Source organism: Lacerta agilis, chromosome 6, assembly GCF_009819535.1.
Source record: "Lacerta agilis isolate rLacAgi1 chromosome 6, rLacAgi1.pri, whole genome shotgun sequence".
NCBI classification, from domain to species: Eukaryota; Metazoa; Chordata; class Lepidosauria; order Squamata; family Lacertidae; genus Lacerta; species Lacerta agilis.
The window spans coordinates 57,115,015-57,131,371 of record NC_046317.1 but is presented as its reverse complement, the minus strand read 5'-3'; the positions used below and the strand labels follow the sequence as shown (position 1 = coordinate 57,131,371).

Below are 16,357 nucleotides of genomic sequence, written 5' to 3'. Positions count from 1 at the left end.
GGGACACACGTCGCAAACACATGTGCAAAGAGGCTCCGCTTAGCAGCGGCTCCAGTTACAAAACAATGTGGGGGAAAGGGAGCGCAGAAAGCCACCGCTGAGACGAGGCTTTCTAAGCTGCCGGGCTCTACCGCGCATGTGCTTGGAATGAATGGCGTGGGAGTCGCCTAAGCCGGATGTTTTCAAGCCATGTTTCGCTGGGAGCTCGCCCCCGAATCTGATTGGTTGCCCTGGTGCAGTGCACGTTGGTTCGATGGGGGGGAAAGGGACCAATAGGAAGTCAGAGGAAGGAGCCGCGAGGGCTGCCGGTAGCCGCCGCCATTTTGCTGTTGGGGGGCACTGAAACCTGGCAGCCGCCGCCGGGACAACTGTGGAACATCAGGCGGGGAGATGTTGCGGCTGCGCTGTAAAGCCCGGAGCGGCTCCTATCCGCTGCCCGGACTCACGGCGCACTCCCGCCTGCGCGAGCTCCAGGCCGCGATCGCTACCCTCACCGGGGTCCCCGTCCAGGCCCAGCGCCTGCTGCTCGGTTTCCCCCCGCTCGGCCTCGACCTCAGCGACAAGGAGCGGCGCCTCGGAGAGCTCGGCATCCACTCTGGTAAGCCTCTTCAGATGAGATTTTTTTTGGGGGGAGGGAGCAGAGGGGGGTGTCTTAGCTTTGTCCTGAGAAGCCGGGGAGGGGTGTCTCTACAAACCCCTCCTGACCCTGTGCGATGTGTGGTAGACTAGTGTAGCCTGCTGTTGTGTAGCTGGACGAAGGTCTGTTCCCCTTTTTAAAGGCCTCCAAGTTGGTTGCCATCACCACACTTTTCAAAGGTAAGATCCAAGGTGGTGAGCGGCTCCAATTATGTCCAACGCTAATTAAAAGCAGCCTGTAATATTAACATAGGTTGGGATTTTCGTCCAGTTTTTTTTTGGCCAGTTAGAATGGATGTATCTCTCCTTCCTCCCCAACCTGGCACCCTCTTGGGTGTTTTAAGCAGTTTCCTCCAGCCCTAGCCACATGACCAATGGTAAGAGATGATGGAAACACAGTTCATGTACATCTGGAGGGCACCAGTCATTTCCTTTTCTGCCAACTGGTAAGGAAGGGACAAGCCTGATTTCAGTTGGTGCAGCTGAATGAGTGTTTTCGCAAATGGTTTCAGAATGCAATCCTGTGTTCCTTGGTAGTGTGTCCCAGAAGCTATAGGATAGATTGGATCAAACCCTTTAGTGTTGGGAAAGGAGACCTGATGTCAGAGTCTCCTTTTCTGTTTCTTCCTCCTCAGGTGTCTTGGCCCAAACAGTGTTGGAGCTCCAACATGGTGGGGCAAAAAGGGGGTGTTCTAGGAAGCTGCAAGGATCCAAAGCTATCTATGCCCCTCACATGGCCACATACAGGGAGGAGGAAGTTTAGACACACTCCAAAAATTGCCAAAATATGTTGCTTCCCTTTCTTTACTGTTGCTTCTGATTATTGAAACAGGAAACAGATAGGAATGCAGGAGTGCCCTTGCTTCCACTCTGCTGGGTTTACGTCCTATATAGCTTAGAATAAAGCAGTTCAATTGGCTTCCACATTGTCCTCTTACACCCACCGCTCCTTTAGTATTGGCAGCCTAAGAGGAATAGTTCTGTCCAGCAATAATATTAGGATGTTTTCTTTAAAAATTGTAGTTATCAAAAGGTGAGTGGTGCAACATTTCTTTGGAGGGAAACTACACATTGCAAAATATTTCTGAAGCACAGCATGTATTCAATCACATAACAGGAAATATTGAAACAATGACACAGATGTTTTGACATCCTATAATTGTCTAAAATTGGCTGGGTGTTGGTTGTTACTACCCAATAATTAAATTTCAGATTTTTGCTATTAATATTGAATATTCTTAGCCTACCCTGATGCACAAAAGGATTAATGTAGCTTCTTATCTATTTAAAATGGGGAATATGCTCTCTCATGTGTGTATAAATATTGTTCAGGAATAGGTTGTAATTCTAAAAACACACTTGATGTGTCAGAAAACTCAGTGAGCTGTAGTTCTGTATGCACAATAATCCTGTTGACATCTGAATAAAACATTCAGAAATTGTTCACTGTTAAATTTTAAACTATTTCTAGAAGCCCTACAATGAAATCTTGAGTTTTCTGATTTCTGCATTTAGCCACCAGGAAATCATGCTGGCAGTAAAATCTAAATCTTATCTACATATTCATGACCAGTTTTTATAATGCTTTACCTGAGTGTCAGAGTACTTAATATTTTTTTCTCAGTAACCGTTTCAGCCTACAGAATATTATTACCCTATTACAGGGGTAGGCAACCTAAGGCCTGCGGGCTGGATGTGGCCCAATCGCCTTCTCAATCCGGCCCATGGACGGTCCGGGAATCAGCGTGATTTACATGAGTAGAAAGTGTGCTTTTATTTAAAATGCATCTCTGGGTTATTTGTGGGGCATAGGAATTCGTTCATTCCCCCCCCCCCAAAAAAAATATAGTCCAACCCACCACATGTTCTGAGGGACGATGGACCGGCCCACGGCTGAAAAAGGTTGCTGACCCCTGCCCTATTAGATAATGTTGGGGAGGGGGTATCTGAAAGATTAATTCATGGCTGACTGAGACTCGGTAGGGAGGAATTTGTAGTTCATGCTCTTAATTGCTGCAGTAAACTATACCTTTATTTCTTTGTTCTGTTTTTCTTGACAGGTGATACTCTAATAGTTGAAGAAGATGCAGCCAAGCCCAAGACTGAGTCACCCATAGTTACAAAACGGACTGTTCCTAATTCAGTCAGGGAAGAACTCCCTGTGCTTGCTCGGAAGGTTGTTCCAGCAGATAACTCATGTCTCTTTACCAGTATATACTATGTGGTAGAAGGTGGGGTTTATGACCCAGGATGTGCCCCAGAGATGAGAAATCTTATAGCTCAGATAGTAGCAAGTGATCCAGAATCCTATAGTGAGGCAGTACTAGGGAAAACTAACCAGGAATACTGTGAATGGATCAGAAGAGAAGATACATGGGGAGGTGCAATTGAGGTTTCCATTTTGTCTAAATTCTATCAATGTGAAATTTGTGTAGTGGACACTCAGACAGTTAGAATTGATCGTTTTGGGGAAGATGCTGGCTATGCCAAACGGGTTCTTTTAATTTATGATGGTATTCACTATGATCCACTTGAGCGTAAAATTCCCAACTCAGATATTCCACCCCAGACAATTTTTTCAGCATCTGATGACATTGTCCTTGCACAGGCTTTGGAGTTAGCAGATGAAGCCAGAAGAAAAAGACAGTTTACTGATGTAAACCGGTTTACATTGAGATGTATGGTGTGTCAGAAAGGATTAACAGGGCAAGTGGAAGCCAGAGAACATGCCAAGGAAACTGGGCACACCAACTTTGGAGAAGTGTGAATTTTCTGTGGGGTTGGTTATATCTACTACCTCACTGAACAAGAACAAGCCTCCAGGTTTTTAAATAAGCTGTATGTAATCAAAAGAATCCATTATAAGCTTGAAAGACCTAAATTTAATTATGGCTGATGTGCACAGGTTTGCTGTGGTTAGTTTGAGAAGTTTACAAGCGTGTATGTGTGTCATTTTCCAACTGGCTTGGAGTGTTCTTTTGCATGTCTAAGAGAACTAGAGACAACTATTGAGACCAACTGCTCTTGAAAGAATCTGAACAGCTGATGCAGGAATTCCTCTGTGACACAACTGGTTATGCACTGTAGCTAGCTAGGCTTGCATATAAGATTTTAGAATCACTGATGGAATAAAAATGTCAGCTTGCTTACAGAGTTTTTGATTATACAATCTACTGAAGAGTTTAAGTTGGTTTCCATTCAAATTTGGTAAGATTACTTGTGTCTCTCAGCTTTGTTCATGCAAAATGTTGTGTGTATTTGTTTAACTAAAGGCAGATAAGCTACACAGTTGCCTCTTCAATATAGTAATCCCAAAGTTGGTTTATTTCAAATCACTGAACAAGCATACCATGTTTGCATAAATGATAAAGGGCTTCACTTTGGAGGTTTAGTCTTCAGCTGTCTTAGTTAGTGAAAAGCTACCAACAAGACCACATTTCCTTAGTACTTAATATATTGGTGCCCATTAATTGTATTTTAAACTGTTGTTGGCTGCTTGGAGGCTTACGTGCATTGATGGCACGTTCTTCAAAATTACTGAAATTCCAACATTCCAAGCAATACAAATGAATGGTTTTTTTTTATTAAAAAAACCAGATAAATCATATACTCAAATAAATAATTGGGGAGATATTTCATGCACCTTCCAAATTGCCACATGTTTATTTGCTTAATGTGGATCTTTTTGGGCCAAATTCCAAGTAAGTCTGCCTCATCTCTGGTTTCTAAATATGGCAGTGCTGGATTTTGCTAACTGCTGATTGTCTCCTCTTGAAACATGTCCAAGAAAGAGGAACCTCAAACATGTACCTGCTTTATGATGAGAACTGAGGGGTTAGCATGTTTATATCATCTGTCAATTGGGAATGGTGCTTCTCACCAAGAATGGCAGTTCTTCATCTATATCCAGTACCACAATTTGGTGACTTGCTAGTTATACATTTCTGGTTGCCATTATTAATATGACAGCAAGTGCTCCTATACTGTGATCCAACTCTTATATTATCACATCGCTAAGTGCCACAGGCTTCTTGCTGCTGAGGCCTTTAAGTGGGTAACGTATCACTGTTTAGTATAAGCTATTTTGTACATGGGCTCTTGGCATTGGGTCTTGAAACTGCTTCAGTATTTGGGTTGTAACTGGTATCTAAATAATTTTGATCACTTGAATGCTTCTGTCTTCTTTAATTATGAATAATTAATTGTTTGGTTTACATGTATATTTTTTATTTTTGGTAGAAACAAGGTCCTTTGTAGATTGCAAAACACCCATATTTACCCCTGAGCAAATTTAATTTCAATTAAGTTAGAACATTTTTTTTAAGGCAAGGGTCTTTTTAAAGGCATTGTTTATATACACAAGGTACACTATTTAGGACTAAGAATCTTATTTTCCTGTAACTAAAGGACTGCATATTGATAAAAGTCCCCCAACTCATCCATAGTTAGGTAGGCAAATAAATGGTTGGAATGTGGGTAAAATCAGTAGACAGAGTGTAGCATGAGCCTTGGAGTTGCAAGGAGCCAGTTCTAGCAGCCTACTATGGGTTTACATTATGTTGGGATCAGCCATAAATGCCAATTTCAGCACAGCATAAAGTTGTCTAAGATAAACAGGTCAAGGCTTATTCCATGACAGAGTCAGTGGTGTCGGTCCCGTCCAGAGTCTAATATTTGATTGGTATTGGAATGAGATTGCAGCTGACATGCACTACTGATGTGTTGCACTTAGGATGTTGACATAGCTATGTTTGTGCTTTCCGCTGTCTGTGCTGTTGGTTTGGGGTGCTAGACCTTAACATTATGCTTTTACCTTTTGAAGGGTTCTTTATATTCACTACATATGTTTTTAGCCATTTTGCAATACTACATTATTTCCGTTTGGAAGCATTGAAGCTTTTTTGTTCATCCAGTTATAGGTGCTCAGAATGGTTCATAAAAACAGATTTGTTCTGGCCAGGCGAAGTTAGTTGTAAGTTCCATTTATAGCAATGGGAAAAGTTAGAATGAAATAATTCCATTGTTTTCAGTGAAGCTTGCACTACAATCCTGTGCATGGCTACTCAGAATGAAGTCTGACTGTGTCAAGTGGGGCTTTATTCCCCAGAAAAATGCATAGGATTGCACCCTAGCTCATAACTAACTAGCCGTGTCAGGCCTGTGCAGATACTACATAGAATTGTCCTGTAATATTTTGACAGAAGCCTTAATTGGACAAACCAAGTAGGGCTATGCTTCAGGAAGACACTTCTAATTTCTCCTTGGCTGAAGGAGGCAAAGGTGTAAATACAGCCGTACCGTGGAAGTTGAACAGAATCCATTCTGGAAGTCCGTTCCACTTCCAAAGCGCGGCTTCTGATTGGCTGCAGCCAATCTTGCAGCCATTCGGAAGCCGTGGAAGCCCTGTCGGACATTCGGCTTCCAAAAGAACGTTCGAAAACCAGAACACTCACTTCCGGTTTTTTATCGTTCAGGAGCCGGAACGTTCGACTCCCAAGGCATTCGTGAGCCGAGATACAACTGTAATTCCAATTAATGTGTTTTAGGCTTTGCTTGATTGTGTCTTAAGTAGTGCATATGAAGAGTAAAGCCAATGAAACAGATGGATTTTGAATAATTAATATTGGTCCTGATGTTAACTTTCAAGCCAGACTGAATAAGAGTGCAGCACACCCAAAGCTAGGGGTGAGTCTAATTGAACTCGTGGGTTTTACTTCTGAGTAGATATGCCTAGCATTGCACTGTGAAACTGATTTAATTTTTAAAAAGTCTCTTCCAGTAACTTTTTACAAGCCTGTGCATATAGCTCTAAAATGTGTGGAAGAATATAGGAAATAAATATGTGACACATTTTACACAAAATACTTGAGCTGGCCTAACACCAGGCCTAAAGCCATGTACCTGGAAGAAGTTTGCATTAAAATCAGTAGGACCTCCCAATTGAATGTATTTGAAATAAGATACAAAAGCTGTGATCTGAAAGTACTGATTTAAGTGAAATTCACTTGAATCCCTGTGGTCCTTTAGCTCAGAGTAAATTTATATTCCCGTATTTGTTCACTTAAGGCACACTTCTGATTGCCCCACTTTTTTTACCCCAGGAAAACCTGCTGTTTACTGCTGAATCGAAGCAAACATCAGTCAGGTTTTCTGTGGATTAACGTTCACTTCAATTTAGCACTAAAGAGCCGTTTTTCTGCGGGAAAGGGGGGTAGGACAAAGGCAGAACCTCTTGAGGTGAGCCCTGATTGTCTCAGACTGTTGGCAGATTATTACTTTGTCCTCAGTTTGCCTGGTTGAGAAAAGTAATGTTCACAACAGTGGTGTGAAGCTGGCCTATTGTTTGCATGGACAAAGATTCCCTAGGTCATCTGTTTTGTATCTTTTCCTAGTAAATGTTAATTTTGAAAGTATATCTCAAGCTACAGTTTTATGTTTTTGCTGTGGTTTTTCAGGAGGCAACACTTGATAATGGGTTATATTGAACTAGTAGACTTTAACTCCCCTGCAGCCTATCTTTAAAAAAATGAAAAGTGCAAAAGTGTTCTTTTGTCTCCCTGAATTTTACCATCAGTATTATGTATGCACATTATGTTTTAATTCTTCTTGATAAAATGTTTTCAAATGTAGATCAGGTTGATTTTGCTGAAACTAGGAGCAGTGTACCTTCAAAGGACCATAAAGGTTTGATGCATTTGAGGAGCAAAATGTTTGAAATTATACAAACTGTCTTGGAACGGATCTTTTCAACTGAAAGCCTGTGGAATCTAGCTGGCTGTTTTAATCTGAAAGCTCTCAAAGCTCAGCACAAAGATGAAAGTTAACTCCCGTTTCTCTTTAACATCTGTTTATCAGAGTCATGCTGCCTCTGAACATGGAGGTGCCTTTTGACTTTTGCCAAATAGCCATTGATAGACCAAGTCATCTAAGCTAGCAGCCCTTACCATATGCTTAAGTAGTAAATTCCAGTGGTTGTCTGTTAAGGTTTTTTGTACTGAATCAATCACAAATCACCACTGGGTGACCCTGGGTGCTATTACTATGAAATGAGTGTGGGGGGAGGAATACCGTCCCAGCTTCCCCATGCTTTGTAATCTCATAAATCGCTCATGTTTCCCTTTGCCTCTTCTAGACTAGTCCTAAACACTTAAGATTTTCATTGTAGGGATGATACTTCCATTCCTCCAAGCGCCAGTCAAATAGGACATAAACCTTCCTGCTGGAAATACTGGCACATGTCCTTCTGTCAGGATGTCCCATTGCCTTCAGAACTACTTTGCACAGAAAACTCAAGTATGCTGGTAAATCCGGGGCCTAGGTCACAGCCTAGAACACATTTTTAAAAATAAAAACTATCAAATAGTGTTCCCTGTTCCATTGTGATGTTCTTTGATTATTATTTTTTAATTACACCTGCATTGTCTTTAGAAGCTAGTGTCTGCATGCCTCTTATAGAAACAGAAATATCAATTAATGCATAGGACTTCCATGTCCTGTGGAAGGAGTTGATATGAAATGTTATTCTGAAAATTATTGGTTGAAAGCATCATTACTAAACACATTCAATCTCTGATGGAAAAGAATACATGATTGAATTTCTAAAAATGACTATTTTGATTCATACACTTGGACAATAGAAAGACAAGTCTCTTCCAGTAGCTTTCTTATTTAGTCTTACAATACAATATATCCTTTTATATTAGGGGAAAATGTTTTTCCTACTGTCTTCAGTCTGGAATGATGAACAGATACATCTATTCCTGGTCTCTGTTCAGTGCCAGCTTCTATGTACTGCAACATACAACTGCCATATTAATGTTCTGAGTGCTATCATTAACCTTGAACACTTCAGTAAATGTTGAAAACTGGGTGTGGTATAAATATTGAATGTCTAAATGTTAATGAAACGCAAACCTGTAATGTTACTTGACTGGATTATATGTTGAAGCTCTGTTCTGAGACTTGCAGATCTGGCAGCTATCACCAGCACTAACTTCCATAAGGATGAAGGAACTTCACTTACTCTTAAGCATGTGGCCTTTCGCACACTCTTATATGAGATGACTGTCTCAACTAACAGCACTTTAAAAGCTTGTCAATCAAAGTTTACAAGTTTAGTGTTTTTGCCTAGAGTTAAGTGGTGCAGAAAGTGCATTATTAATTATTTTTCTGATAAACCTACATACAAAATTTAAAACTCCTGGTAACTCTTTCCCATTGGCACTGCATCTTGCTGTTTCATACCATTAAAGTATGTTCTGTTGAACATGTGCCCTTGAGTTTGAAGTCATTATAGCAGCAATAAACTGTAATATTTATGCATGCATATTCAACATTGTGATCACTTGTACTTCTTTCTGCTTTTTATTTTTTAATAAACATTGGTATTTGAACGTGTGCATAGAGTACAAGGACTACTGCAAACTCTACTGAAAATGTGACTCTTGCCTCTTCTACCAAAAAAATACTATTATTTAAATTTGTATACCACCCTTCATCTGTAGATCTCCGGGCAGTTCACAGCATAAAAAGACAAGATAAAAACACAAAATACATAATAAAAACCAAACCAAACCAATAAATGTCAGTTTATTTCTTGTAGTGAAATTGATGGACTACAAATGTGTTTAGATTGCCAAAGTACTTAAGTCAGTTAAATGAATGTATAAAGCTGCATTTTATTGAGATTGACTGTTGAACCATCTAGCCTAATATTGTGTGTTCATACTTTCAACAACTCTCCAGGGTGTTGAGCAGACGTCGTGCCTATCACCTGCTACCTCATCCCTTCCTTCTTCAGTTAAATTAATTGAACTTTGCTCTCCTAGGTGCAAGATGTGTGCTCTCCATTTGAGCTTTGGCCATCAATGCATTTAATGCCATATGGCTTACTTGTACGGTAGGCATTGATGAGAAACTATGAAGCACTCCCAGAATGTTATAAAACATGAGCAACTTAGGGGAGGTAATGGTGCTTTATAAAAGGGATGCTTTCCCTTCATTTGAAAAACAGCAACAGAATTGTTCAGTTTCTTCAACCTCATGCTCTGGAAATGACCATGATTTGGGTCAGAAAACAAAATACATCAATATCTTTTAAACAGTACATCTCGCATGGCATATTGAGGTCTATGAGGGAAGGAGAGCTTGTAAAAATCGACTGGAACTGATCTCTAGTGTAAAATTAGCAATCTATTGTTGCTGCAAGGAGCACAAACTCATTCTGGGTTATAAGAGTACAGTGTGAAGAAGGTGTCCCTGTGCAATCTTTGGCTTGGCATTCTTTCCCTCGCCCCCACGTTTATTTAAGTGTGGCTGGTGGAGAATGAATAATGTTTTATTCTAATGCTCCTTCAGCTGGTCTTGTTGCAAGTGCACATCAGAAATACAGGATCATTTCTTTTCCTTCCCTGGAAGAATTATAAAATTGTAAATCTACAATATGGCAATGAATGTCCCTTAACTTTTCGTAAAACTATATGTTTAAGGTCAATCGAAACGTTAATTTGGTATGTAAAACTTGTAATCACTCGGCTAGTTATCAAGCCTGCTATCCAGGTTATTAACTCTACTGATGCTTGGTCTTTACAAATTTATGCATTACTAGAGGCTTGGTTAACTGAAAATGTTTACATTTTAAGCAAGATTAATTGGGATTTTACTATTCTGCTCGATTAAAGCTAGTCACAAACTTTTGATTGCTAAGTCTTGTTTCTAGAGACCAAAAGAAATGCTTAGTGGTGCTTAGCATGCAGGAGACTTCCAACAGCAGAGGGCGTCTCAATATTCATATTTTTGACACCAGAAGAAAGGCAAGAAAAGTCTCAAGTTTTCTTTGGAGAGTGCATTGTTCTAAAACTTGTATATTGCCACATGGCTCACTACTAGAGCCATCAGGGTAGCTCTCAGCACTCCAAACAGAAATGACAGCTGATTGAAAACAATAAAAAAGCAAAGCTACCCACTGCATGAAGTGATTAAATGCAGATTGGCTGAATGCAGAACAAAAAGCTCATGGTAATTTGTTTAAGACTAGAGGGGCTTTGGGCATAGACCAGTCTACAGCTTGTGCTCACCTGTGCATGGAAGTATGTTAACTCAGCTGGAAGGTGCTCACTTATGCAAAGGGTCTTCTACTACTGTAGGTCTTTGCTTTAGCTGGTAGCTGGATAAAATCTGTGGGAAGCTAACTGAATGTCTGACTGCTGCCATTCTAGTGGGACTCAGCACTCCGCTCATTATTAACAAAGCCTTTTAATTTAAAATGTTTTTCCACAAAAGCAGTGTAACTTGTTTTCAAAGCTCTAGCTACTCCCTGTGGGTTAATGTTTGATGCTCATACTTCAAATGGCGTTAGTCCTATTTTCAGACTATAGCACAATTTAGCAGCCTGGGGTTGTATACCTTTGAATCGTGCATACTGGAACTTGCCTCCCCCCCCCTTCCACTTTTCATGTTACTATAAATGATTTGTTATGATAAGGAGTACCAATATATGTATAAAATCAGTTGTGGATTTTTGTGCAGTAATCACAATCTGTGCTTCGCTTATTTAAATGAAGTTTGCTACAGGAATTAAAACATGGATGAAATCCAGAGTAAAGGCCACCACAAAATTTACCTGCATACTGGTTTGACCAGCAGATGAGGCGAAAAAAACTTAACAATTGTGTATCATTGCAGGGCTGAGTCCTAAAACTATTCTTTTACTTGTGTGTCTGTTTATTTTCTCTGTTTCAGATCTCTAGATGCATATGGTATTTAATAATATACAAGCTAATTATATTAAGATGACTCATCCATTATGACAGGACCCTGTGAAAAGCATACACTGGAGTGCTGGTCTCTTTCCAGTGGACTATGGGGAATCTGGCTGTGGGGGTTCTTGCAAACTGCTGAGCAGGGGGACCTTAGCCAGATCCAGCAAGGTACCGGTACTTCATATGTTGTCAGACCAGGCTTCATACCTTCATACATATCAGTTAACTTGGATAAAACTTAAGAGATCCTGCATATGCAGTCTTGTTTCATAAACCATTATTTGACCACAGGAATTCTAGTTAAAAGCCCTGTTCCAAGACTATGACTTTTAGAAGACATCTGAAGGCAGCCCTGTTTAGGGAAGTTTTTAATGTTTTGTGTTTTTAATATTCTGTTGGGAGCTGCCCAGAGTGGCTGGGGAAACCCAGCCTGATGGGTTAGGTATAAATAGTAGTAGTAGTAGTAGTAGTAGTAATACATAAAGTAAAATATGTTAAGGCACTTTTGTGATTGTGGCGCTCGACTTGCAGAATTATCCTAAGATGACCTGCCAAATCTCTCCTCTCTTGTTCAGAAACCTTTGGGCAAAATGGCATTTGTGGCATGTGATGTTTTCTGTTGCATTTTTTGATATTTTATGTCTTTTGTTAGTTTTCTTGGCATTTATTTTGAAAAGAAAGGTGGAATGGAAATTTTAGAGGTAAAGTGGAATTTTGAGTTGCATTGCTTAGAATATAAGGACCAAGTATTTTGAATCAATCAATGCAGAATTAGAACACACTCTAGAAAGTGTCCTGTGCCATTGGAGTTGTGCTGCAGCATTTCAGGTCAAACGTACTGCTTCATTTCTGTTTTCTTGAGGAGTTCACTATAGTCTGTTTTATAGATGGAAAGGAACCAAGTGACACACAGAGATATCTCTAGATACATGGAAATACTTATTGTTAGTGTTAAGCTTAATTTCATAATCCTTTCCTTAGGCACATTACGTTTTTAAAAATTCTTAACAACCAATCTGTAAGGCCCAGCACTATGAGCACCATATTTCCAAAGGAGACGAGCAAGACAGCTGGAAGCAGAACTTATACAAAAAGCAGCAGGCCAGTCCAGTGGCCCGTGCACTGATGTAAATTACAACGCGGTGACTCATGAGTGACAGCCTTTGGAGCATCCTGAAAGTTATCTATCTAGTCCTTCGACCTCATCAAACTGTTGATGCCAAAATTGGTACCTCTCAAATACTGAGCTGCTTCAGGACAAATATTGCCTGTTAAGTGGTGGCTTAAATTAGTTCATTTTGCAGTGCAGTATACCCTGCTGATCACAGCAATCTAGGGACCATCTCGTCAGGAAGTCCGTTCCATACTATTGCAATGGGTACTAATTCCAATGTTACCTTGCTGGCTAACAGGAAGCAAATTGCTCACTGTTTGATTTTTATTCACTTTCAGAACCTACTTCAGGGAGTGTTGTACTGGTTGAGCTGAAATAAATGTTGAGTTTCCCCTCTCCCCTTCCATCAAGTACTTTTTAGTTAATAATTAAGAAAATGGAATGCTAAGCATATGCAGAGGTTACATTTGTGTGCCAACTTAGAATAATACTTCAGTGATGTGGAAAGAAAGAGTAGAGTGTTGGGTGGAGGAGGGGGGCACTGTTTGTCCTGACTTCCACATGGTAACATTTATTAAAATTTGTGTTCATCTTTAAAATTAATAATACAGCTCCTCTCGTCTCCAGCATTTGCATTTGGACTAGTTTCCATTACTTTTTTAAAAAATTGAAAACCTGACATCCAGCATGGTGTCCTGTAAGGGACCCCTGACAGTTAAGTCCAGTCACAGGCGACTCGGGTTGCGGCGCTCATCTCACTTTACAGGCCGAGGGAGCCAGCGTTTGTCCACAGACAGTTTTTCTGGGTCATGTGGCCAGCATGACTAAGCAGCTTCTGGCGTAACAGAGCACTGAAACCAGAGCAGCGCACGGAAATGCCATTTACCTTCCCACCGGAGCGATACCTATTTATCTACTTGCACTTTCTGGCGTGCTTTCGAACTGCTAGGTTGGCAGGAGCTGGGACCAAGCAAGGGGAGCTCACCCCGTTGCAGGGATTCGAACTGCCGACCTTCTGATCAGCAAGCCCAAGAGGCTCTGGTTTAGACCACAGCGCCACCCACGTCCCTATGGTGTCCTTTAGTTGTTCCTAATTCTGAATGAAGCTGGCATGATGTGAACAGCTAGGTGGCAAAGTGCCATGAAACTCACTAAAAAGCCCATTGTGCTGTAAAGCACTAATGTGAACGCACCCGGAATTCAACAAATTAAAGACCATAAAGTTCAGTACTTAATAGACAGCACATTAAATTTTATTCTGAGAACAAATCTTAGAAGTTGAAGCCCCACTCGAGGAGTGAAGCTGTGTAACTGTGTAACCGTGAAGATGCTCGTGAGCAGGGGTGGAGTCTGGTCTTTCAAATTTCAGCGTTGTCCTGTGCAAGGCCCCTGCCCCTTGCCTTCCATTCTACTCAATTGACCATGTTGTAGTTGCAACACCCCTGCAGTGTTGCATGCAATGCCCGTGCCCAGTGCAGTGGAACCGGTTGAACTCCCCTAAATCCGCCTCTGTCATGAGAGGGTCTGAGAAACTGCTGCTATGATAGTTATTTGCTATGTAGTCTCTTGCTTTTAGGCTTCATTTAACAAATTTGGAAAATACATTCTATACCCATAGTTGAAAACTGGTGGCATATACAAGGGCTGCTATACGTTCTGGATTAAAATGGTGTCCTGGATTAAAATTCTTGTAGCTTTTACTAAAAAGCTTAACATTTTCGGTGGGTTTTCTAAAAGCTCAACAAATGTTACTTTTTGAAATACAGCATCCCTAGTGTAGACTATAGTTTATACCTGTTCCTTAAATTATAATTCAATGAGACTTGGCTGCCATTTTCCTGGAATTTTTCAAAATTAGACCTTAATCGTCTATTGGGATCTTACCAACATTTCTTTGTTCAAATATCCATTCCCCTTTGCTCTATTTTATGTTTTAAACTCTCTTGCCCTTTTCTGAAAAATGTGGAATTGATAAGTAGCTTATCTTTTCTTCACTCTACTATTCAAATCTTTGTTAATCTGTAAAATTAAATCATAGCTGCTGGCCAATTTGTTATCTCATTATTAGACTACAGTAGGCCCCCAGTATTTGTATAGTGGCCATTTGCTACATTTTAGCTGTGTTTTATCTACAATTTTTATTATGTACACCACTGAGAGAGGAGTGTGTTAAAGCAGTCCATAAATATTTATAAATAGCCAATGGAGGGATGACAATATTTTTTGGGTTGTAAATCTCTCATGCTCAAGTTGAATTCTTGTACAGTATATGCCTGGTGCTGGGAAAACGTTTGTAAAGCACAGCACAAGCTTGATTCATGAGCACTATGTAAAAGAACCAGCCCCTTCAACTTTTCCTGTTGCCGATCTGTAAAGCATGCCATGTTAAATCACCTAGGAGGACAATAAATCTGCTGAACTAATATATTTTAAGCCACATCCTAGAAGGAACTAATTAATAGGTAGGAACATATTAGAGTCAAAGCCATGAGTTTCTCTTTTGAAGGTGTCACTAGCAAACTATGCAGAAGAGCGACATGCCTAATGAAGGTGGTGCCTCCGAGTGAAATGTATGAGGCAAAAGAAAGGCACTTGTGCATCTGAAAATATAGGCAGCTTATTGCCATCTCTAAAGTAGCCCAGCAGCCTTGAGAAAGAAAGGTTGGGTTCATTAATTAATTAATTAATTGGTTGGTGGGATGGGAGGTTGCAAAGTTGATATTGCCACCATTCTTACTCTTTGATGTGTTCCTAAGGGGGTGGGGTGGAGGAGAGACAGCAAATGACAGAAAGAGAAACAGAAATAGGAACCTGTAAACTTATATATATATATATATATATATATATATATATATATATATACACACACACACACACACACACATACACACACACACGTGTGTGTGTGTGTGTATGTATGTATATATGTATATGTATGTATGTATGTAAAGGGACCCCTGACCATTAGGTCTAGTCGTGTCCGACTCTGGGACAGCTTCTGGGTCATGTATACACACACACACACACACACACACACACACACACACACTGTATATATATATGTAAGTGGTCCAGTCTTATAGGATAGCATGGAAGGTGGGTCACATGTCTGAAAAATGTAATTCCACCAAATTAGTCCAAGGGTTCGTCTTCTACTTCAGCATTCTGTTTCCCGTTGTAATCAACCAGATGTCTCTGGAGTCCACCCTGCCAGCAAGGCATGAAGGCAACAGGCGCGCCATGTTTATTTCCCCTGGTATTGACATGATTGGTCTCTAAGCTGGTGTGTTTGTGTTAAAGTATAATGATTATAGTAATAACTAATCATAGGACTGGTAAACTGGACTTCATCGAGACTTCATTTGGTTTGTATTTTGGGTTGGAAATACTGGTTTCCTAATATTTGTGATACTAGGAATGTTTATGCAGAGGCAAATCCCACAGAGTTCAGTGGGTTACTGGGTTTGCTCTCAGCAAGTCTGGTCACTTTACTCCAATTCTGAAGACCTACTGGTGCCAGTTTTTTCATAAGCCACAAGGATTCTGCCACTGTTGCTGCAATTGGGTTTCCTGCTTCTGGTCCACATATTCATATGTATAAACTGCTATCTCATCACTAGAGACTGGTTCAGCAGCCAAGGGCACAGCAGTAGGCACTTTTGCGCACTTATGCAAGTGTACATACGGTGTACTTATTCCCATGCTATGAGCCTATGAACACTTTCTTCCTTGGGAGTAGGACTCCATTGATGGCTATGTATTTTAGAATGCATACTGGAACTATGTCCTTGAATTTTCTGTACTATACAGGGGGTATTCTGGAGATGGATTGATGTAGAAAGAGTTT

At 40.4% G+C, this 16,357-nt stretch overlaps 1 protein-coding gene across 1 annotated transcript; it reads left to right on the top strand.

The window, feature by feature from the left end:
• Window positions 1–314: 314 nt before the first annotated feature.
• On the top strand, window positions 315–3,922 carry YOD1 (YOD1 deubiquitinase). The gene is made up of 2 exons (XM_033152897.1): window positions 315–598; window positions 2,697–3,922. The coding sequence occupies exons 1-2, from the start codon at window positions 391–393 to the stop codon at window positions 3,401–3,403; spliced, it is 915 nt and encodes a 304-aa protein (XP_033008788.1). The 5' UTR covers window positions 315–390; the 3' UTR covers window positions 3,404–3,922.
• The last annotated feature ends 12,435 nt before the right edge of the window (window positions 3,923–16,357 follow it).

What these genes read in the sequence shown, in the direction of transcription:
- YOD1 (XM_033152897.1), top strand. Translation starts at nt 391, where the DNA reads ATGTTGCGGCTGCGCTGTAAAGCCCGGAGCGGCTCCTATCCGCTGCCC. An exon ending in AGAGCTCGGCATCCACTCTG is followed by an intron (nt 599 to 2,696) that starts GTAAGCCTCTTC and finishes TTTTCTTGACAG; the next exon opens with GTGATACTCTAATAGTTGAA.